The sequence below is a fragment of the Telopea speciosissima genome, chromosome 9, assembly GCF_018873765.1.
Source record: "Telopea speciosissima isolate NSW1024214 ecotype Mountain lineage chromosome 9, Tspe_v1, whole genome shotgun sequence".
Taxonomy (NCBI): domain Eukaryota; kingdom Viridiplantae; phylum Streptophyta; class Magnoliopsida; order Proteales; family Proteaceae; genus Telopea; species Telopea speciosissima.
This window is the reverse complement of record NC_057924.1, coordinates 63,115,950-63,138,833: the sequence shown is the minus strand read 5'-3', so window position 1 is coordinate 63,138,833 and position 22,884 is coordinate 63,115,950. Positions and strand designations below refer to the sequence as shown.

Here is a 22,884-nt window from a genome sequence, read left to right as displayed (position 1 = left end):
AGACAGAGATTGGGTTTGTGGAAGGAACACATCATCTTGTGGCAAAGAATCGAACCAAGTTGCCGGACTTGAGCAGAACCGCAAGTGCCTTCTGGGTTCAAAACCGCTGGAAGCACCACCTCCTCCACTAGCACCAATACCCATCTTTTGTTGCATGCCTTGTTTCTTCAACGACACAAAAAAAGTTAGAAATCAGAATAGAGGCAGAAAGCCCTTTCTCTCTGTCAAATCCTTGACTCCTAAATCTTTTGTCCATGACCAAATCTCCTCCAATATCTGTCACAAAGTGCAGCAACAGCTCCTGGCCGACCTTCCAAATCCTTCTGAAGCTCAAAGTGCATTAGATTCAGTGGAGAAGAACAGAGAAGAGAGAAGTTGAGAGAATGGACTGCCTTGTCAGAGTGACAGAGGCCTTTATTTATTTATAAAGGAATGATGGGTACAAATAAGGTATGCTAGCTAAGACTGAGTCACAATTCTTTTCTAGTCATATAGGTACACTGAACTTAGACAGTGTCTAGTCAACACTTATCTTTAACACTCCTCAAGTTGGTGCATATATATCCCTCATGCCCAACTTGAAAACAATAGGATGGAATGACTTACAAGTCAATCACTTGGTGAATACATCAGCTAACTGGTTTTCGGAAATGACAGATGGGATGCAGATTGAGCCTTGTTCAAGTTTTTCTTTGCTGAAGTGTCTGTCAATCTCAATATGCTTGTTCATTTCGTGTTGGACGGGGTTATGGGCTATACTGATAGCTGCCTTATTATTGTAGTAGAGCCTCATAGGATCCTCAGATGTTACCCTCAAGTCTTTAAGAAGAATCTGAAGCCCAACAAGCTCACACACCCCTTGAGCCATATGCTCTGTACTCTGCTTTTGCACTAGGTAGAGCACCGATCATTAATGGAGCCAGCCCAGTCTGCATCGGTAAAGCATTCCAACTTTGGGTAGCTATTGTTGGAGAACAAAATACCCTTTCCTAGAGCTTATTTTAAGTACCTCAATATTGGTATACAACCTCAAGGTGATTAGTCTGGGGATCATGCAATAAGCGGCTCACAACACCAATTGCATAAGCAATATTTGGTCGGGTATGGGAGAGATACCAATCTGTTTACTAGTCGCTGATATCTCTCCTTATCCACTGGTTCACCTCGGTTGCAACTGAATTGATGATTACCTTCAATAGGCGAGTCCGCAGGTTTATAGTTAAGCATCCCTTTCTCACTTAGAAGATCTAGGACATACTTTCTTTGGGAAATGAAGATGTCCCTATTGGAACGAGCTACTTCAATCCCTTGAAAATATCTGAGAGGTCCTAAATCCTTGGTCTCAAACTCTGTAGACAACTGTATGCTTAGCAAGGAGATTTCAACATCATCACTCCTTGTTATCACAATATCGTCTATATAGACAATAAGGACAGTAACCTTAATCCTTTTGTTTGAAAAATAATGTATGGTCAACATGGCTCTGTTTATACCCAAATTATTCCATAGCCTTCTGGAACCTCCCATACCAAGCCCGGGGTGATTGCTTGAGACTGTAGACGGATTTTTGTAATCGACATACCTTGCCAGTTGTAGATGATGATTCAAATCGTGGAGGAATATCCATGTATACTTCATCGAGATCCCCATTAGGAAAGCATTCTTCACATCAAGTTGTTTGAGATTCCATCTAAGGTTCGCAACACAAGATAGCAATGCCCGAACAGAGTTCATTTTGGCAATTGGGGCAAAAGTGTCCTGATAGTCAATCCCATAGGTCTGGGTGAAGCCCTTGGCCACCAATCTTGCCTTGTATTGCTCAATTGTTCCATCTGCCTTCTATTTTATAGTAAACACCCACTCACAACCCACTGTCCTCTTTCCTTTAGGATGAGGGACAAGCTCCTAGGTTTCCTTTTTCTTTAAGGCTTGCATTTCTTCTACCATGGCATCTTTCTACTTAGGATCTGTCACAGCTTTTTGCAGCCCTGTGGGATAGATGTAGAGGACAAAGAGGAAACAAAAGCACGATAGGGAGGAGACAATGATTTGTAGGAGGCAAAATTAGAAATAGGGTGTACATCATCAGTAGAAATATCATTACCTGATTTTTGGGATGAAGGAGCTGGATCCGGGAGCATAGGTGGACATGGTGGATCTTAGATGGGTGGCTTTTCCTTTTCGCTTGTAGTAAGTGACTAGATCTGCTTTACCAGTGAAATGACCAGTGTCAATGAGTAGATCTCCTTTGCCAGTGACATGGCCAATGTCAATCTTCTCCCCTTGAAGTCGAACAGTATCAATAACCAAAGGAGAAGGAAGCTCTTACTCGACACTCTCCCCCTGAAGAGAAGATTTAGTGTCAATGAGTAGATCTCCCAGTGACATGGCCAATGTCAATCTTCTCCCCTTGAAGTTGAACAGTATCAATAACCAAAGGAGAAGGAAGCTCTTACTCGACACTCTCCCCCTGAAGAGAAGATTTAGTAGGACTCATCTTTGTGAAATATAACATCCATTGTAACCAATAAATGACGGGAAGGGGGATGGTAACACTTGTACCCTTCTTGGGAAGTAGAATACCAAGGAAGATACAACGAAAAACCCGAGGATCCAATATGGATTGTGAGGGAGAGGAATTGTGAGCAAAGCAGACAGTTGAATACCCTTGGAGGAAGGTGAGATGCAAGGGAAGGATCCGGAAGGAGACTTATAGGGGTTTTGAAGTCTAGAACACTGGAAGGATCCCTGTTAAAAAGAAAAGCAGCAGCAAGGACCGCATCACCCCAATAAAACTTGGGAACGTGGGTGGTAAACATTAAGGAACGAGTAACCTCAAGGAGATGGCGATAGTCCATCCCTGCTCACGGTCTGTTTTTGCTATGCAAGCATTAGAAGCGATGAGGCAGGGGTAGTTTGGAGCTTAAATATAAACGTAGTGGCAAAGAAGTTCTTTTAATTTCTATTTCTTAGATATTTTCGTAGTGGCAGGGGTATTTGTTTATGACTAGGTATTTTGTTAATTGGTGTGCATTCTCATTTTTTTTTTTCCGCTGTGTGTCCTTTGGAATGTCAATAGTTCTTGGCTGCAGACCAGAGCTCTTATTATCCTTCTGTACTCTTTGCCTCGTCCTCTTGTAGAGGCATTCTATCTTTGTAACCTCTTTTCGACAAATAAATCAGTTATATTCGCCCCAAAAAATGTTTTGACTTGAAGAAAATTGTGCTTGTGTTAGGGTGCCTAGGTGGGATGGATGAGATGTAATGTGATGTAGATAAGTCACCTAAAGGGTTTATTTTATTGAAAATAAACTTTGGGTTGGGTCATATATGTATTGGGACGTTGATCCCATGGGTTTACTTTGTAATTGGCCAATTTAATGAGCCTAAAATATGGGTAGAAAGTAGGAAAACGGGATCTCTACTTTATTAGTTTAGTTAGAGTCCTATTTTGAGTCTGTTTTCTTTATTATTTCACTTTCCTAGTCAATTTAGGATACCTTATTAGTTAAGGATAGGGTTAGGCCTTTCCTTTTTAGTGTCTAAGTGTATTTTTGAGTCTTCTATATAAGTTTGTAAGGATGAGGGTGGGCCTTGGTGCAATGGTAAGGTTGCTCCATTGTGACCAAGTGGTCACAGGTTCGGGTCTGGAAACAGCCTCCCTGCGAAAGCAGGGGTAAGGCTGTGTACATTATGACCCTCCCCAAACCCCACAGTGGCAGGAGCCTCGTGCACTGGGTGCGGCTTTTTTGTATAAGTTTGTAAGGGAGGCCAGCATTGTACACAAATTTGATTAATGAATATTGGCTTGAGCCTTTGTGAAAATCCTGAGATAGGATGGGTGAGATGCCCAGGCTGAGATAGCCAACTCCAACCTTCCCCCATCCCCTTCCATCAGTTCTTGATTCCAACTCCTAGTTTCAGTCAAATCGAGTTCAAGAGTGCTACAAACTTTTGGGATTTTTTTCGACTGATTGTCACATCGATTTCTTGAAGATTACTACATCAAGATCATTGCATCGGTTTCTTCTATTGGGGAGTTCAACTTAAATCTTCAAGAGATTATTCAACTTCAATTGCAGCTTCAACAGGTCACTGATTTGAAGGATTCTATTATTTATTTTTCTTGTTCACTTGTGGTTATCAATTTGAGATCTCATCATTCTCTTCCAACTGAGATCCCATTGTTGTGGTATTATTGGACTGATCTTTTGGTGGGAAATGTTCTTCATTTTAGATAATGAAACCATTCCATTACTACCAACCCAAAGAAATACAACCTCTTTGAGATATACGGCTCATGCCTCATTCTCCTAAGACTCTGGAGGTTTTCTATTTGATCCTGCCTGGGATTAGACCTATTCTGGTTCTAGTCTTACATTATAATGTGTTGCCCAGGGACTTTTTCACATTTCATAATTATGAAGGGCCATTACGCAGTGCTAGTCCTTACCTAGGCATTTTTGCGCAAAGTGGCCGCCCTTAAGACTCGAACCCAAGCATTTGCCCTGGCAGTCTGAACTTTTTACCATTGCTTTAAGCAGTGACCCCTACATTTCATATTTTTTATGAAAACAAATTTCACTGTCGTGTCCATATTAAGGAAAGTGTGAGGTTTCCTTTTGTTAGACATTTTTATTAACGATATTTATGACTTCTATAGCGAGACCAGGACCTGAAACCAGTACCTGCGATTGTGAAGAGATAGGAGAGAAGAGAGAGAGTAACAGAAGAGAATCCAACCTGCCACGATAGGATTCAGTACGTCTCCTATCGTGGCTTCCTCCTTTATTTAAAATCAGCAATGTAGAGTCTTAGTGAGAAACCTACTAAGACTCCAACACCTAATTACAATCTAATGCAAGGAAACAATAAAGGAAAATAAACACTAATACTAACACTAACACTAACACCTAAACCAACTCGAACTCAACTTAGACACAAACCTAAACTCTACAACTCAACATAACTCACGATAGGGATGCCTATTTTAAATTGGTACTTAAAATGGAGTCTTTATTAATGGATTATTGATTTTTAGATTATTCCTGGGCCATTTATTACTATTTCTCAGCAGGTTTTATGCATCAGAAATACTGCTGGCACTTGAGTATCTGCACATGCTGGGCATAGTATACAGGGACCTGAAGCCAGAGAATGTGCTAGTAAGGGAGGAGGGCCATATCATGCTCTCTGACTTTGACCTCTCGCTCCGCTGTTCTGTCAACCCGATGCTTGTAAAGTCTTCATCCGGCCATGTAAGCAACAGTGCTATTCTCAATGATGAATTTGCAGTACATGGGTGTATCCAGCCATCATCATTTTTCCCACGAATACTACCTAAGAAAAATCGTAAATCTAAATCAGATTTTGGTCTGTTCGCTGGTGGATCCCTCCCAGAGCTGATGGCAGAACCTACAAATGCACGCTCAATGTCTTTTGTTGGGACACATGAATACCTAGCCCCAGAAATCATACGTGGTGAAGGCCATGGTAGTGCAGTTGATTGGTGGACATTTGGCATTTTCCTATATGAACTGTTGCATGGGACAACCCCTTTCAAGGGATCAGGCAATCGTGCCACGCTTTTTAATGTGGTGGACCAGCCACTGATGTTCCCAGATGTACCAGCTGTGAGCCTCGCCGCTCAGGACCTTATCCGTGGTCTCTTGGTAAAGGATCCACAAAGGCGAATTGCTTACACAAGGGGTGCAACAGAGATTAAACAACATCCATTCTTTGAGGGAGTGAACTGGGCCTTGGTGAGGAGCAGCATGCCGCCCCACATACCCGAGCCTGTGGATTTTGGACAGTTTGCCAGTAAAGAGGCAGCCCACTTGGAGAAGAAAGCAGAAAATGGTGGTGATGTAAATAATAACAGTTCTAATGGTACTGACACTGATTTTGAATATTTCTAGGATAAACAGGGTTCTTATTTGATGATGACAATCATACACATCTTTGGAGGGATATGATCTTGTAACATCTTCAAGGAAGTGAAGTGTTTGAGGGTTGTCTCTTTGACATTGACATTACACATGAATTTTTTTTCCCCCTTCTTTTTCTTTTGGGGATTGGGGATTGCGACGGTAGATGGAGGCGAGGGAGAGGGAGAAATGATGGAAAGGAGGATCTTGGTTCTTTTTTAAGGTTAAAAGCAATAAATATTGCAGTTGGAGATGGGATGTCCTATTATCATTTTACACATCTATATGAGGATCGAATTTTGTATAATTTCCATACAATACATCTTACAATAGAGATTCTGTAGTATGTACCTGATTAATACATTATTATTGTTATTCACCCAGGAAAAAAAAAACATTATTACTGTCATTGATTTTATTTTTTTGGTCACAAACTGAAATTTTATTAAACGAAGCAGGCTCTAGAGAATCCCTGGCAGGAAAAAGAAGAATGGACAAGGAAATGAGTTGGTTGTAGCCATCAAAAGGGAGACGAAGAGAAAACTGGCGGCATCTTTGGCTAACAGATGGGCTCCCTAACAAATAACAATGTCTTTTTTTTTTTTGGATAAGAAATAACAATATTTTGGGATACATGAAAAAAAGAAACAAAAAAGGAAAAAAAAAAAAACTAGAAAGTAGCAAAATGGCCTTTTGGAGGCCCAATCCAAAGACGAAGCAGATCTTTGAAGTGCCAGGGTCACAGTAAGGCTGAAAAAATCACCAAACAATTGAGTTGTGGGCTCCGGGCTAATAGAACAGCATCACAGATTGCTTTAGCTTCAAGAGTAGGAGCCAAGAAACCCCAGCAACTCTTCCATCTAGCAGTGATTTTTCCCAACACCGTCCCTTAAGATAACACCACATCCACCTTTGCGAGTGGCAGAGGACCACGCCCCATTAGTGAAGTGAAGGCAAAGAAACAAGATGGAGGAAAATACCCTAGAAAGGAAAGAAGATCGTTGGTTCGAAGCTGTATGTGGGGTGGAGCTTACACAATGTCGATGTGGCTTTCCTTCACGAACATATGAAAGGAAGAGATTGTAGAAAATAAGTTAGAAGATGAAAAGTTAAAAGCAACATTATTTATAGTTTTCCATATTTACCAAGAGAGAACAGTCAGTCCATTGGATATTAAAATCCCTCTGGTTGGTGAAGACTTGAAACAAATTAATCAGAAAGGCAATTTATTCTTTAAAATGATTGCCCCTAAACTACTGAGTTTCTACCCGTAATGGAGACGCATGCCAGCATTCAACAACAAAATAACAAACGACATCAACACGGAACTTGGTTTTATACATCCAGCGACATATATCCAACTCGAGACCTCCTGGTGAGCATGGGCATGAAGCACACCACGGCTCACCAATTGCACTAGGCAACTGTTGGTAACAACATCCATTTGTTGCTTTGAGCTAAAGCTAAAGCATCCATTTCCTCAAGCATAGCAACACACCAAACAGCATGATAGAGAGCTGATTTGGCAGATTTAGGTTCTGTAGGTATGTGGTTGAAGCAAGAGCATATTTAGGGTTAGGTTTGACAACCCCAAGTTAGTTACTGGTAACCATAGGATAAGATGTAGAAGTTGGAATGGGAGAAATAGAAACAGAGGAAGAGGGAGATGGAAGAATGGACCCAGAAGAAGCAGAGGAAAAGACACGGAATTGTTGCAGAGGCTGAGAGTCTGTTGTAATGGGTAGTTAACCAGATGACGCAGTAGAGGAAGGACATGGGATGGTTGCAGAGGCTGAACTATGAGAGTAACATACATGGGTTGAACAACTTGACACGGAGGAGCAATCTGATTTGGAGGTGGTGTAAACCATGGACCGATGTTGTTGGAATGAATCAATCCTGGTGAGAATTGGGTGGAACCCTGAAGGCAATGGAATTGAAATAGGAACCTGATATTGTGAAGACGAAAGAGGCCGGCTCTTGTGAGACTGATCCTGGAGTATGAATCTGAGGCTATATCCATCTTTCAAAGGTGCAGAAATTAGTAGTCGTAGAGACATCTTGTGAGAGAGGGGTCCTACCAGAATGCCTCTGAGGAGGAAAAATAGTTTCATTAAAAATAACATGCCGTGAAATATAAACTCATCCAGTTTCATTAAACATAACATATTGTGAAATATACACTCGGCCTATGGAGTAGTGAAGACAGCGATAGCCCTTGTGCCCATCACTGTAACCCAAAAAGATGCACAAGAGAGAGTGACGATCAAACTTAGATGTTGCATAGTCTCTCAAATAAGGAAAACACAAGCTTGACTAAGCCTGTATTTGAAAACTCGCCACCACCATCAGACTGAAAAACTTTGATTTGCGTACTAAATTGTCTCTCTACTATATTTTGAAACTGAACAAACACCTTAAAAACTCAGATTTTCGTCTAAAAGGATAAATCCAACTGTACCTTGAGTAATCATCAACAAACAACGCATGGTATTGAAATTTCTGAACACTAGTAAATGGAGCATTGCCCCAAAGATCACAATGTATACAAGCTAAAGGCTCAATACTACGAGTAAACGACAAAATGAAAGGCAGATTTACACTTTTACTAACTTGGTAGCTGTTGCATATTATGAGATTTATGTATAATATAAATAGCCCCATTATTTTGTAGAAACCTTGTAATCTTCCTTTGTGGATGCCCCAAATGCTAATGCCATATATCGTGATGTCTTGCTTCTCAGATGCAGCTTGTAGATTACCCACCTGATGGTTCACTCGGACTGTCATCCTGTGGTCTGGTCCTTAGGCGATTTTCGTTTTCTTTAGACTGGGCCACTATGGTTGTTGTGGATGATGTTTTAGTTTTATCTCATTCTTTTATGTATGATTTCTTTGTTTTAATTTCTTATTCTGTTCTTTACCAAAAAAAAAAAAAAAAAAGTCTCATTCTGTTGTATATGTGGCCCACCTTTTAGCTACAGACGTGTTATGCGCATGGTGGCTGTAGAAGAGTCCCAGCACCCTTGAACTTTATCAAGGATGGGTTTGACAGCTCCTGCTCCTTGCCTGTATTCTTCTTTCTACCTATTTTGGGTGGATAAAAAGAGAGAAAGACTAGTTTTCTTTGAGGGAAAACCAACTTCCAATAACTAAGTCAAAGCTTGATTAGTAATTCCTTGATAATCTCCACATTACAATTCAACACTTAAATAATATAGCTACCCACAAACCCCATGCCTACAAACACTCCTATATGCTCACAACCACTTCTTCCTAACTGAAGGATGAGCTGCCACCTCACCCTATTATTAATACTTCTGTAACACACCCCACTACACGCCCAAGACTTGGAGTAAGGGAGAGCTAATGCTTGTTGGGTGTTTAAGGTTTGACACTGTTTCACACCCAAAAAGAAGCGAGCTACGTCCGAGGTATACTTGGAGATGAAAGTCTTCTCTCGTCTTCATCTTATCTAAAGATTTATTCAAATTATACTCCCACTCCCCTACAAATTAGGACCCAACATATTAATCACCGGTTACTAGAGTTTCCACACACAAGAGTCCAAAATATCCTAAAAGCTAAGGACTACCATGCATGTAACAAGGCGCTTCCAATTTCTTTCTGTCCTGATTCTGGTCGCTCTCTCCCCCCTCCTCTAATCCTTTATTTCAGAATTTACTCCACAAAAAAAAAATTGGAAATTATCAAAATCCATCGTGGACATTAGGACAAAGTTCCTGTGTTACTCGCTTTTTTAATGGAGTAGGAGGTTTAATTTTTTTTTTTTTGAGCAAGACTGCAAGAGGGGGGGTTAAGTTGGGTAACCCATTGTTATTTTAACACCCCCTACCCCCAAAAAATTACGAACCATAATATACCATAGGAAGAGTTTTGAATTCAAAATTTAAAATGAAGTAGAGAGAGAGAGAGACTATACAGACATACAGTGACATAAAGAGCGTTCTGATTTTTTTTTTGATAAAAAAAAAGGGCGTTCTGACACCCCGCTCCTCTTTGGCTCTCTTAGACAGACGGTGGGGATTTGAAATTTTTATCCTCTCATTTATACTGTTCATACTTGAGGTCAAGTACATCTAATAGAAGAAGGTGGATCTCACGTGGATCCCACCTCAGGCAATGTGTTCGGGTAAGGGGGTAGGAAAATCATTTCTGCCTCTTCTGTTAGATGTACTTGACGACAAGTACAAGCAGTGTAATTAAGAAGATAAAGATCCGAAGATTTGGCAATTCAGCATCAGAGGCATCAGACAACAATTAAAAAAAAAAAAACACTTTCCCCCTAAAAATATCATTTTTAATAATAATAAGGACAAATATATTGTAAACAAGTGCTTAGCACACTTGGTAGCTTGTGGTGCGTAAAAGCCGATTGAACCCAAGACCTCCTCGTTCACATCTTTCCTCCCCCTTACCTATCAAAAAAAAAAAAAAAAAAAAGGACAAATATCACAAAAAAACTAGATCGGTGTATTATCCTCTCAATTACACTGTCTGTATTTGACTTCAAGTACATCTAATAGAGAAAGGTAGATCCCATGTGAACCCCATCTCACCCGAACATACTATGTATTATTAGAGGTACTTGACATCAAGTACAGACAATGCAATTGAGAGGATAAAAATTCAATAATGGATACCCAGTACTCACATACCACACACTCTCCATCTCCTACAGCTAGAGAGCCAGGCTCCACGTATTGTGCTGCGTTGTCTTGTATTTCTTCTTCGTCTTGGTTTCGTTACATTATCTCTTTTTTTATTTTTTTTTGTCCTTTCTTTCTTCCACTTTTTCCGTGAACTCTATCCATTAAATAAAAAGAGGTTAATAAATCTCGTCTGTCACTCAAAACACTCCAACACTGAAGAGTGATTGAGTGAATACTGAAGACACTCCAACCCTTGCAATCATTCGCAATCCCATTATTATTTTGCACAATACAACGCCGCCTTTACATACATATCCTTCATCAAACAAATCCCTTTTTCCCCACTAATAGATTTTTTACAGGGTTATGGGTTCTTGGTGTGCTCGTCGTCTCACTTCTCTTAGGCTTTCTTGCTTTCTTTGTTTCTGAGCAGCAGGCGAGAAGCTTGGGCGGAGTTTGTTATCTCTTCCACACTTTCTTTAGGGAGAGTTAGGTTTAGCGAACTCGTGTTTCTTGTCTTTGCTTCTCTCCGCCGTCAGTCATGTCCTCGCAAAACCGCCGTTCTTCGCTTTCCACGCCCTCTTCGTCCGCAGCCAAGAGGCCTGCGTCCTTAGAAAATGCCACCAAGGTTTCTGCTGTTCAGCCTCTGCAGGCCAAGAAACGACCGGCTCTCTCTAACTTGACCAACCAGAACAATTTGTCTCGGAACACTGTTCGTCCCTCTGGAGCAGCGGCGACTCAGGTATGCCTCTCTCTCAACTTTCATCGTTTATAGCCTTTCTTTTTAATTCTCCGTTTAATTTTATATTTTGGCCTTCTTCTTTCCTGAATTGTTAATCCTTTTCCCATGGCTATGAAGAAAAGGTCCCTACCTAGCTTTAAAAAACAATGCCGCCTTCATGAATGCATTTGATCAATTGTGGTGTTTCTTTCGTAGCCATGATTGGCTTTGAACACCCACCCCCCGAAACAAAAAGGAAGTTATGGGTTCTTCTCGTTTCTTTTCTTCCTTTTGTCTTCTTGAGTCTGTGGGCTTTAAAAGATGATGGGGGTTACAATTGGGTCTTTTATCTCGGTGATGGATTTAACTTTGTTTCTAAGTTTCGCAGCAAGCATGATTGTGAATAAGAAATACCAGGATTCTGTAAATGATAGTGCTATGGAAAATTGAATTGCGTTTCGGCGTGAAATAGACAACTTTAAATGCGAAATGCGATTCGGAGTGAAATAGACAACTTTAATTGTCAAATGCGTTCACTATATTAGAGGGTTCTCCCTATAATTGTCCTCCGTTACAGTTGCTCCTGGCCAACAAGTGGTGTGAGAGGGAAAGATCTAACTTATTTGACCATCAAAAAGAATATCCAACCTAACAGAGGAAACAAATGCCCTTTTAAATATATAAATCTTCTGAGAACTCCGACTTTAGAAAGTAAGTAAACTGAAGTCTTATCATTTTCAAACCAGAAAAAATGGACCTCTGGTGATCATACTGGTAATGCCCTGATGCCACTATCATGTGTATCAAATGATCTTTTCTTTACTTGAGCAAATTACTTCTTATGGTTTGTTTCTCAATTATTGGAATCAGGAATCTGATGTTCACCTTTTATTTTTGAGGTTCACTTAGGAGGAGTTTATGGTCTCACTCTGGTTTGAAAAGTATATAGTTTTCTGTATTTTAACAACAAAAAGAAAAAATAATCAAATCTGCTTGCTATTTTGAAAAGGCGCCATCTGCAACTAAAACTGCCAAAATAAAGAAGGTATCTTCTGATGTTCGAACTACAGTTTTTGCTCGAAGTTCTGTGCCCGAATCCTCCTTTGTGAAGTCAAGTACAGTTGTTTCCTGCAAGCATGTTTCTGTACAAAGAAGTGATGGACCTATATCCAGTTATGTGATGCCTCTAGCCCCTTGCAGCATGGACATTTCTCCAAGTCAATCGGATGGAGGTTCAGTCTCTTTGGATGAAATGATGTCTACATGTGACTCTTTGAAGAGTTCGGACATTGAATACATCGACAATGCTGATGCTTCAGCTGTTGCTTTTATAGAGAGAAGAACATGTAACAATCTATATATTTCGGATCACATTGAACCAGCAACAGGTCTCAACTTTAACTAATGGGTTTTTAGTTATTTATTTTTGTTTAAGCTTGGTGCTCACTTTCTTTGACTTGAAATTCTCATGGTGTACTTTATACTCTGAGCATCTTGTTTCTGTTTAATATTATTCTTCAGGGGATATCTGCAGGCGAGATATACATATGGAAATGGATTTGTCTGACAAAATAGTTGAGTTTGCTGACAACTACAAGGATCCACAACTATGTGCTACCATTGCCTGTGACATTTACAAACACTTGCGTGCATCTGAGGTGCTACGTGTTTTCTTTTCTGTTCTACAACCTTTCTTTTCTGCTTTCTATGATTCTTTCTTGTTTTCTTCACCCAGAGTTTGTGTAGTATACTGTATATGCTGAGCTGGTCCTATTTATTCTCATTTTCTTTTATGTTTCAATATGTATTCTGAAATATGATTTGATGTAATTGTTGCTGAGATTAAATATCATTGTTTATTGCTAAGATTTGAGGGAGTAGAGATTGGATTTTTTGTCTGGGTTAGGAAATGCATAAGCAGTGGTCCTGTACTAATTATCTTTTTATATATAATTCTGTGGTTTGAAAGTAATATATCACCCCCTTGTTAGTGAAACTGCAGTAAATATGAATATGTTTAAATTTTAGTGGTTCACGACCTGAATAATATATTGGGAAAAAGAACTCTGCCCGGGAGTATGGCCTACACCATCATTCCCATGAGTCTATCTCTCTCCTCCCTATATGAAAAGACACCTCTGGCCCCTTGTTTTGAGGAGGAGAGAGAAAGACACATGGGAGTGCTGGCGTAGGCCACACTCTCGGACAGAAAACTCCTTCCCTATTATATTATCCACTCTCTTTGATACTTAAATTTGTAAAAATTATTAGAAAAGTGACTGAAGATTTTGTCATTTATATTTGGGAAAATTATAAGAATTATGTTTTAGGGGGTTGTGGAATATCTCAGCCCCAAACTATAACTGATATGGAGAGATGTGGAATATCTTGTGTCATCATGTGTGCATTCAGGGCCTCAGGCATCATTCTCCCTGACGTGTGCAAGCAGAGTCACACAGCCATAGGAAAAAAACGAAGAGAAATAAGAAGAATAGAAACTTGTTTCCTATCCAAGAATAAAAGGCTCCAATCCAAGAAATTTTGTCATCCTTTTGCATCAGAAGGCCCTTTTTCTTCCATGTTCTAGTTCATTTCAAATATTATATTCACTTTATTTATTTACTTCCTGGGGTGTAACAGACCAAGAAGAGGCCTTCCACAAACTTTATGGAAGAAGTTCAGAGGGATATCAACGCCAGCATGCGTGCAATAATGATTGATTGGCTTGTGGAGGTAATCCATTTTAACCTTTGACTTTGAAAATATCTATTTATTTCTTTGTTTTCTAATGAAAATCTTACCGTCTTCCACTGTAGGTTGCTGAAGAATACAGGCTCGTACCTGATACACTATATTTGACTGTTAACTACATTGATCGCTATCTTTCTGGTAATGTCATGAATAGGCAAAGGTTACAGTTGCTTGGTGTTGCCTGCATGATGATAGCTGCGTAAGATATAAACTCCATTTCCTCTGTTGTTCATTTATTCTTTTTCTGCAGTTTTATGTCCTATAACTATCCAGCGATAAAGGAGTTCAGTGGATACTAACAGCCATCGATAATAACTCTTTCAGTAAATACGAGGAGATTTGTGCACCTCAGGTAGAAGAGTTCTGTTACATAACAGACAACACATACTTCAAGGAAGAGGTGCCTGTTATGTTTTCCATCCATGAATGCTTTTTCAAATTGTTGTTTCTGTTGTTTACTTTTCTTTTAAGAATATGTAAAATGATATCTTCCAGTCTTGTTGTCACAGGTCTTGCAAATGGAGGCTGCTGTTTTGAATTACTTGAAGTTCGAAATGACAGCACCAACAGTTAAATGTTTTTTAAGGTAATGAGTAGTTTTTTTCTGCCTTGTCTATTTTCATATTTATGATATGATTACAAAGATTGTTAATTCTATTGACCTTTTATTCTGTTGGCACATCAAAAAGGCGATTTGTACGTGCTGTTCAAGGAAGCAACGAGGTATGTCCCACAAACTGGTAGCCCCTTTTAACCTATGTAACAAGGGCACTTTTTGAAGCACTGTCATTGAGACTTCTTTTTCTTTTAAATTTTCACAACTAATGCCATGGCAAACATTGCAATTTGTGTCTGTCCTTGTTAACAAGTTTTCAGTACTGTCCATAATGCCCATTGACGATTGTCCATCTGTGCACTGTCCTATTCCAGGTTTCATTGTTGCAGTTGGAATGCCTGACCAACTACCTTGCAGAGTTGTCCCTCCTCGAGTATGGCATGCTTCGTTATGCTCCATCGCTGATAGCTGCTTCTGCAATTTTCTTGGCAAACTTTATACTCCACCCGTCAAAGAGACCATGGGTATGCATGTGTGTTCTTGTCATTAGAATTCAGAAACCCTGTTTAGTACTAAAATAAAAAGCATTTTTCAATGCGTACCAATTATCCCCAACCCTTCCTTTTTTTAAAACCCTGTCCTAAAATATTCATATCGAAAGTTTGTGGGAAGCTGGTGGCACAATGGCCTACTCACAAGTTACAACTACCATGTGGCACCTTCTCTGGTACCACAATTGGTGTACAGGTTGGTCCCTTATCTACCACCTGTCAACTTTTAAGTCAAATGGATTTTGTCATGCAGAAGACACAGGGTTTTAAGCATTGGGATTGGATCAGCCCGTTCGACCTATCTGGATTGGGATCAGCAGTCACCCATCCAGCTGATACCTGTGGAATCAGTCTGGGATTGGGCTGGATCGGGATCGGTGGCTGCAGATCCATTCTCTGATCCTGATCTTTGAATCCTTAAAGACGAAAAAAGGGCGTACCCAGTGCACGAGGCTCCCGCCACTGCGGGATCTGGGAAGGGTCATAATTTACGCACCTTACCCCTGCTTTCGTACAGAGACTGTTTCCAGACTCAAACCCATGACCCCTTGGTCACAATGGAGCAAACTTACTGTTGCACCAGGGCCCGAAATGGTTGAAATAATCAAGAAAGACAGGATGGATTTAACAACTGAATACAAGGGAAATTTTCAATATAAAGTGGGTTATATGATTGAGTAGGACAACCAAATTTGACATATGGACAACACTAGGACAGCCTTTTGTCCAACTGCCCATATTGGCCACATCATCTCAATGTGACCCAAAACCAAGGGCCACCATGCCTACGGTTTTGCAAAGATTTAATTCTGATCTTGATTTTATTCTGAACTGGATGTTGCAGAATGCTACCGTTGGGCATTATACATTGTATAAGCCTTCTGAACTGCGGGACTGTGTTAAGGCTCTTCACCATCTTGCTTGTAATAGTCATAATACTGGTTTACCGGCAATCAAGGAGAAGTATAGTCAGCATAAGGTAACTAAATCTCTCTCTCTCTCTCTCTCTCTCACACACACACACACACACACACACAGTAAAACATTGAAAGAATGATTATGGATTGTTTAGATGGGGCCTAGTCACACCCACTTCCAACTGACGTGCCTATTATGTGTGTTAGTACAAGTTTGTGGCCAAGAAGTGCTGCCCACCCTCAGTGCCTCCAGAGTATTTCCAAGACTCGACCAACTAAGCACACCCGCCAATTCATGAGTTCAGTTCCAGTGCCTTCAATATCTCTGTGAGAAATGCGCAGGACTTGAGCAACTAGCACTTACATAAACTCAAGTTTCAATTCTGTCAGTTGACTCGGGCAACTTAGCACATTCATTAGACCAGATCTGATGCTTCTAAAAAACTTCAGTAATTGGCACGTACATGAGACCAACTCCAATGCTTGTTGGAGGATCATCTTTTGGTGGACAAATCTGCAATTTGGCTATTGAATTGGTTTCTTCCAACGGTTCCCCTCTTGCATGGTGGTGCATGTTGCATGGTGTATGGTGGATCGTCTCCAGTTCTGCTGTTTCAAATTGCTCATTAAGATTGTAATCTTATGAGTTTTTAGCTCCTGATTTTTTAGGATCTGTAATTCATTCTGATGTGGAACTTGTCATGTACAGAACAGTGCAAGTCCTTCATGCAATTAAAGATTAAGAATCAGCTAATCTCTAGTGGTTGAATTTGTGGGAGTGAAGTTACATTTTGCTTTGCTACTTAAAGAATGCTGTCATGAGTATTGGCAACATTTCTGTTCCGGCATAGTTTATTTTGTGTTTCCATGTTTTTGCATCGACCTTAAATACTGTATGCGAACACTAATAAAAAAAAAGTTTCAATAACTAGGAAAAAACAGAAACCTGTATGGGTCGTACTTAAAACAATTCTCTCTTGTTTACAAAAATTTGCATAAAATGCCACCTATAATTGGATCTTTATCGCCCCCAGTATTGGGGGATCTATGCGCATCGTGTGGCTATGCACCACCCATGTGTGCATGGTGGGGCTCACTGTGCACACATGGATGGTGCACAGCCGCACGATGCGCATTGGACCACTCTCGGTAATTTTCCCCTACAACATTATTGTTTCTTATGTTCTTCAAAGTATAAAATGTACAAAACCGTACGTCACAAACTACTTTTTCCAAATCCGTCCACAACTTTTAAATTAGTCCAGAAGTGAAGGCACCTGTTATTATATAAACGGAAAATTGCTTAGATCTACTCAATATAAAAAAGATTTATAAAAAGGGTAGATGTTAATTATGTTTTACAATTCTTACCAAAAAAAAAAGGTAAATTTCATGGACAACCCTACAAGTTAGTCAATTGGGAGAGACATATCAAATCTTGTCAAAATATCAACCTTCCCGCTGACATTAAGCACAGTTAGCACCCATAGTTGAAATGTCCAATTTTAACCTCTCAGTCTTCACAACTACGGATTTTTCTCGTAGGGTAATAACAGTCACCTCGCCTCCCCTGCTAAAGTAGTTCATTAAGTCTCAGCAGAGAATCTTTTGAGCATTGATCATGTCGATCAAAATTTTTAGACAAAAATGAAGGGATTTGGGTTTTCTGGGAACGAAAACCCGAGTCTTGATCGAGTTGGTTAATGTTTTCACAACTTAATACTATTTTTTCTTTTAATAAATTTAAGGGAGGTTTCATGAATTTCTCGGTGGTCACCATGCACAAATTTTGCGAACAGAAGAGAGAAGATCAAATCAAGCTTGAAAATATGAGAATCACCTTCGTTTTCCTTTAATTAATCAGGAGATGTTGTTCGACGGAGGAACATGGTGTTGAAGAAGGGTGATTTCAAGAATAAATGTTTTCTTTCTTCTTCTTCTCCAGAGAACACCACTGTCAAAGGAAAACAAAGGTGATAGTGGACTTTTGGCCAAATACAAGAACCGAACCCCACAATCTGAAACTTAAAGTAAAACAAAATCAGCTCAATCGAAGAACAGGTGGGTAGAACAAGGGAGTTCTTCGGTGAATTGATGCTGAAACAGGGGACTGTAATGCCGATGTCCGACATCAAAGACAAGATGCTAAAGAGATCGTTCTTGCCTCGTTCCATCGCATTGAAACTACAATTCTCTGTTAGATAAATTGTAATAAAATGAAAGATTAAATAAATACTTTGTTATTTTGAAAAAAATGCCTTAATCCCACATCAGTAAACTACAAGGGTTATAAATGGTATTTATTATATTATCTTTTTTATCTCTTGAATTAAACCGGAAAAGGGAGACATTCTATGGCATAATCATCCCCACACGCGCACGCGCACACGCGGAGTGGGCAATGGGTTGTAGAGGCGTTAGTGGCGTACGCACGCACTTAGAAGATCCTACAGTCACGTTTGATAGGATATGACTGTTGTGAACAGGTTCATCTCCGGTTTAATCTGGACCGTTAGATCGGATGGCAATCGATCTAATGGATACAGAATGAATAGATATGTCTATTCAGAAGAGGTGCTCTCCACTTCTATAAAATAGAAGTCCTGTGTTCAAACGAAATATATCTCTCTCTTACAATTCAGTATCTCTAAAAGGAGTTTTGTGTTTTACTTTCATTGCTTTGTTGATTCCTGAAGGTGAATTTGTTGTGTGGGGCAAATATCTCCTTTAAGATAGCGAGATTGCGTTCAAAGCAGTTTGAAATTTCCTTCTTCAAAGAGAGTTTTTTCTAACATTCTCGACTTCCCAATTTTCGGAGCTGAAACAGATCTTCCACGCGACGGAGAACTCTAGCATGGAGAAGATCCTTCAGAACACTGTTCAGGAGTGTGAGAGGGCACCAAGCAGCGGCATGACCAAGAGTTGCGTGAGCTCTATCGAGGACATGATCGACGTCGCTGTTTTGGTGTTGGGTTGGTGGTGTTCTTCGGAAAAGAAGAAAGAAAGAGAAACCAAGTAAAACAATAAATTTGACTGTAATTTCCACTAATCACGGACATCCAATTAAGAAGATTAAAGAAAGAGAAAAGGAAATGGTTTTCTCTTTTCTCTTATAACTTTAATTAATCAGTTCGTTTTCCCTATTTATTTATGGAGAAGAGAACGATTGGATGAGAAGAAGAGCTTTGGAATGTAAGGGTATTATGGGGAGTTCACCCTGTGGTAAGGGTAATTTTGCCATTTAAAAAGAGTTAACAGTGACTTAACTGCACAGACCTAATGGAGTGGACTAAGTTGAAATAAAATCATAAAGTAGGGGGTGTCTGTGATATTTTTCTAAAGTTTGATATGTCTGTGATATTTCATATACTTACAGGGGGTGTCCGTGAAATTTACCCCAAAAAAATTATGTTTTACAATCATAAATAGTAATGTTGAAAAGATTTTCCAAATCCCCATATGAGTGAAAGAAGCTTGAGGAATAACCTAAAATACCCCTAGCATGCTTCTTTCTTCCCTCTGTATTTTCATTTAACTTTTCTATTTTTTATTTTTTATTTCTTCTTCTCGTCTGCCTCCGATGGAAGAACACCTCCGCCACTAGTCCCACCCCCTCCCCCTTCTCCCTCTGCCGTCCCCTGCATCCCCCACCCCACCCTCCACCCTGCAAATTGGCCCGCACTACCTCTACCACCGCCACGGCCACTTCCATCCACCCCTTCATCCCTCTCTCGGACTCAAAACCGTAATGTTCTTATGTTCTGCCTCGCCCGAGTAAACCCTTTGCCATCATCCATCAACGCATGCTTAGATTCATTGAAATTATTCTTTTAATCTAGACGTTTCCTGTCGGTTTTGCATCCAATCCCCAATCCATTCTGAATTTTCCCAATTTGCTTGGAAATATCCAAAACCCTCTCTTTATGAGCTTTTAAGGACTTTATTACTTCTCCAAAGTTTCTGTTTATCTTTTTTTTTCTTTTTTCCAGGTAGGGTAATTCAACATTGATCAGTTTATTCTATTGTTTTTCCATAGGGCATTGTGAGGGGCACATGTCGGGAAGAACTAAAGAAGGTTAGGTTAAAAATGTAGTTTTTTTTTTCCCGAAAAAACATGTAGGTCAATATGCAGCATTTGTAGCCTTTCATCTTAGATAGACGTGCACCCTCATCAGCAAGGAAGGAGAAGTAGATCTCCATAGAAAGCAAGAAATGGTTTCACAGGACTGGGGGGGGGGGTTGCAGGGAAGAGAAGGGTCAAGAACAGGAGGGAGGGAGGAGGTGGATGGCAGTGGTGGTGCGGAGTTGTAGGGGAGGAAGGAAGGAGTGGTTACAGAAATGTTCACCGGAGGAAGGAGAAAAAGAACAAAGGGCAGGATCAATAAAAAACTAAAAAGTAAAAGGTTAAATAAAGGAAAAAATTGAAAGAGAAGGATGCTAGGGGTAGTTTAGGATATTCATTGAGTTTTTCTCCTTATAAGGGAATTTGGTAAATCTTTTCAACATTGTAACTTGTGACTGTAAAACATAATTAATTTACATCTACCAATTTTGTAAATCTTTTTATTATCTATAGTAGATCTAGGCAATTTTCCCTTATATAAAATTGTTTATATTTGAAATAAAATGTAAACAAGAACAATTGATGTGATCAGGTACCATATCAACAAAAAATTATAATATCAAATACGACATACTTTGGTGGATTTTCCTAAAGTGGATGATTACGATTGCCATTGTTGAGACAATTATCATGGACTTTGTTATCAATATCCTCATCAGAATAGTGGGTGTCTACCCACAAGAAATGGCTTTCATGGTTTTCATTTGTGGAGCATTTGAAAAACCTTCGTCCTCGGTTTTGATGTGTACGAGACACCTTCAACAACATCCGACCTTGTCCCCAGGGACACATGGGTCTTTCAAGGTTCATAGCTCTCTAAGATCATATGGAATTTGTTCATGTCTAAAACATCAACGTACATAATAAAAATGAAAGTATAAATCAAAATGTGTTCAATATATCAAACATATCATCCAACATGATTACAAATAGGAGGAAATGTAGTTTCATAAAAAATAAAAAATAAAAGGCAATGAAATATTTAGTATCCAAAATTAATACAAGTGTTTTAAGATTCAAATAATTTTTGGAAATCCTATTTTATAATCAACTCATTTTCAATCCTCTTCCTAATGATATCCATCTCTCTTGCCTTACTACATTGTCTGCTAGTACTACTCTCAAGTGGGATATTATCATTTTTCGATGATTCATCTGGATCCTATCTTCATCTTCATACTCTTCAAATATGTCGTCTTTCTCTTGTGCGTCTCGGATGAAGTTGTGAATGATACAGACACACATGATATTTGTTTGGTGTCTCGTTTCTACCTCTATAGGATATTTATTTGGTAACTAGTACTGTGGCATGAATATGAGTCCCATGAATAACTCTGAAACAATCCTAATAAAACCCATATTAACACTATCATCTAATCAAACTACCAACAAAATTGATTAACTAATAAATGTATATTTGTAAGTTGTTATTCATACCTTAAAAAATAGATTTTTTTTTTTTTGGATTTTCAAAAATCTGTTTGGCTACACGAGCCAAGTTTGGAGGTCATATACTCTCTTCTCCCTATAGTTTTTGGAGAATGCTAGAAATCTTCCCACTATGTCTCTGTACCGGTTATTATACCCAACTATAGATATGAATATAGGAAACTGCTCGTCAACTCTAAAAAATCTAGTATCTCTTAGCCATACATGCTCTCGCATTAACGATTCAAGATCCAAGAAGACGTGTCGTTCCATCTTATACTATTTAAAACACTAGTCTACATGTCCGTACAAGATTTCACGGACACGTTCTGGTCCTGTTAAGGCACTTTCTCGAATAGTTCCCTAACATAGATTGATTCTTATGCATTGCATTAGAAGAATCATACATAAAAACACTTTTTCTTCAGTGTCTTCTTTTTCTAGTTTTCCAAGTATACACTAGACACAACCATTTTGAGTCATTTCTAAAAACATATCACAAATTAACCCAATTCAAATAAAAAGACTCATCATATTAACGCTAAATTAAAATTAAACCATAATAATCCAAATAACATATTATCCAAAGCATTAAAAAAAAATCACAAATTAATCCAATTCAAAGTTCTACCATTGTTTCCCATAACCATAAATAAAAAAAATTAAACTATCCTTAATAACAAATTCCAAATTTTTTAAGTCTAACCATAGAAATAATCAATATCAATTTAGGGTACGAAGGAGTCTGAACTTCTTGTGTGAGGGACATAAAATCAAGGCTTCCCTCCATTGCAAGTCGGTCATCACCATTTTAAGTGCTTTATCCAAGGCCCTTGTAATACCATATAATTCTTCACCATGTTGGGTTGATGCAGTAGATAGAGATGCATCCATTTCTATCCTTGATCTACTCATGTCTTGAATGGTCTTGACAACCATTACCCAATCACCGATTCTGCTCCTCCTCTTCGTATTTGGAGTCCTATCATGCTTGTGGGTTGGAGCCTGGCTTGGAACCGGTGTGTGAGTAGGTTAAGGTTGAGTGTTGGGTATCACATCTATCCCGTCACCTGAACTAAACTCATCAATAGATTCTTGGGCATCTCTCTCTGTCTTAGTTGCCTCATTATGTGACAAGGCTTTATGATTTGTCATCCCCCTTTTGCCACTTGCGTATGTATCTCCAAACATCATACACAGTTTTGGCCACTGTGGAACTTCATACTTCTTAAACCTG

At 39.3% G+C, this 22,884-nt stretch overlaps 2 protein-coding genes across 2 annotated transcripts in view; both read left to right on the top strand.

Moving 5' to 3' along the window:
• The window catches only part of LOC122639565 (serine/threonine-protein kinase RHS3-like), a 31,056-nt gene extending 25,008 nt beyond the window's left edge, over positions 1 to 6,048 (top strand). Inside the window, exon 3 of the mRNA XM_043832429.1 lies at positions 5,078 to 6,048. Coding sequence (XP_043688364.1) covers positions 5,078 to 5,918 — 841 coding nt within the window. The 3' untranslated portion in view covers positions 5,919 to 6,048. The remainder of the gene's footprint in view (positions 1 to 5,077) is intronic.
• A 5,065-nt stretch (positions 6,049 to 11,113) lies between these two features.
• LOC122640631 (cyclin-A1-4-like) lies at positions 11,114 to 16,456 on the top strand. Its single transcript, XM_043833844.1, has 11 exons — positions 11,114 to 11,342; positions 12,331 to 12,709; positions 12,843 to 12,979; positions 13,962 to 14,054; positions 14,138 to 14,271; positions 14,397 to 14,472; positions 14,582 to 14,658; positions 14,762 to 14,795; positions 15,003 to 15,152; positions 16,024 to 16,158; positions 16,304 to 16,456. Exons 1-11 carry the CDS (start codon positions 11,142 to 11,144, stop codon positions 16,373 to 16,375), a joined length of 1,488 nt encoding a protein of 495 aa, XP_043689779.1. The 5' UTR covers positions 11,114 to 11,141; the 3' UTR covers positions 16,376 to 16,456.
• The last annotated feature ends 6,428 nt before the right edge of the window (positions 16,457 to 22,884 follow it).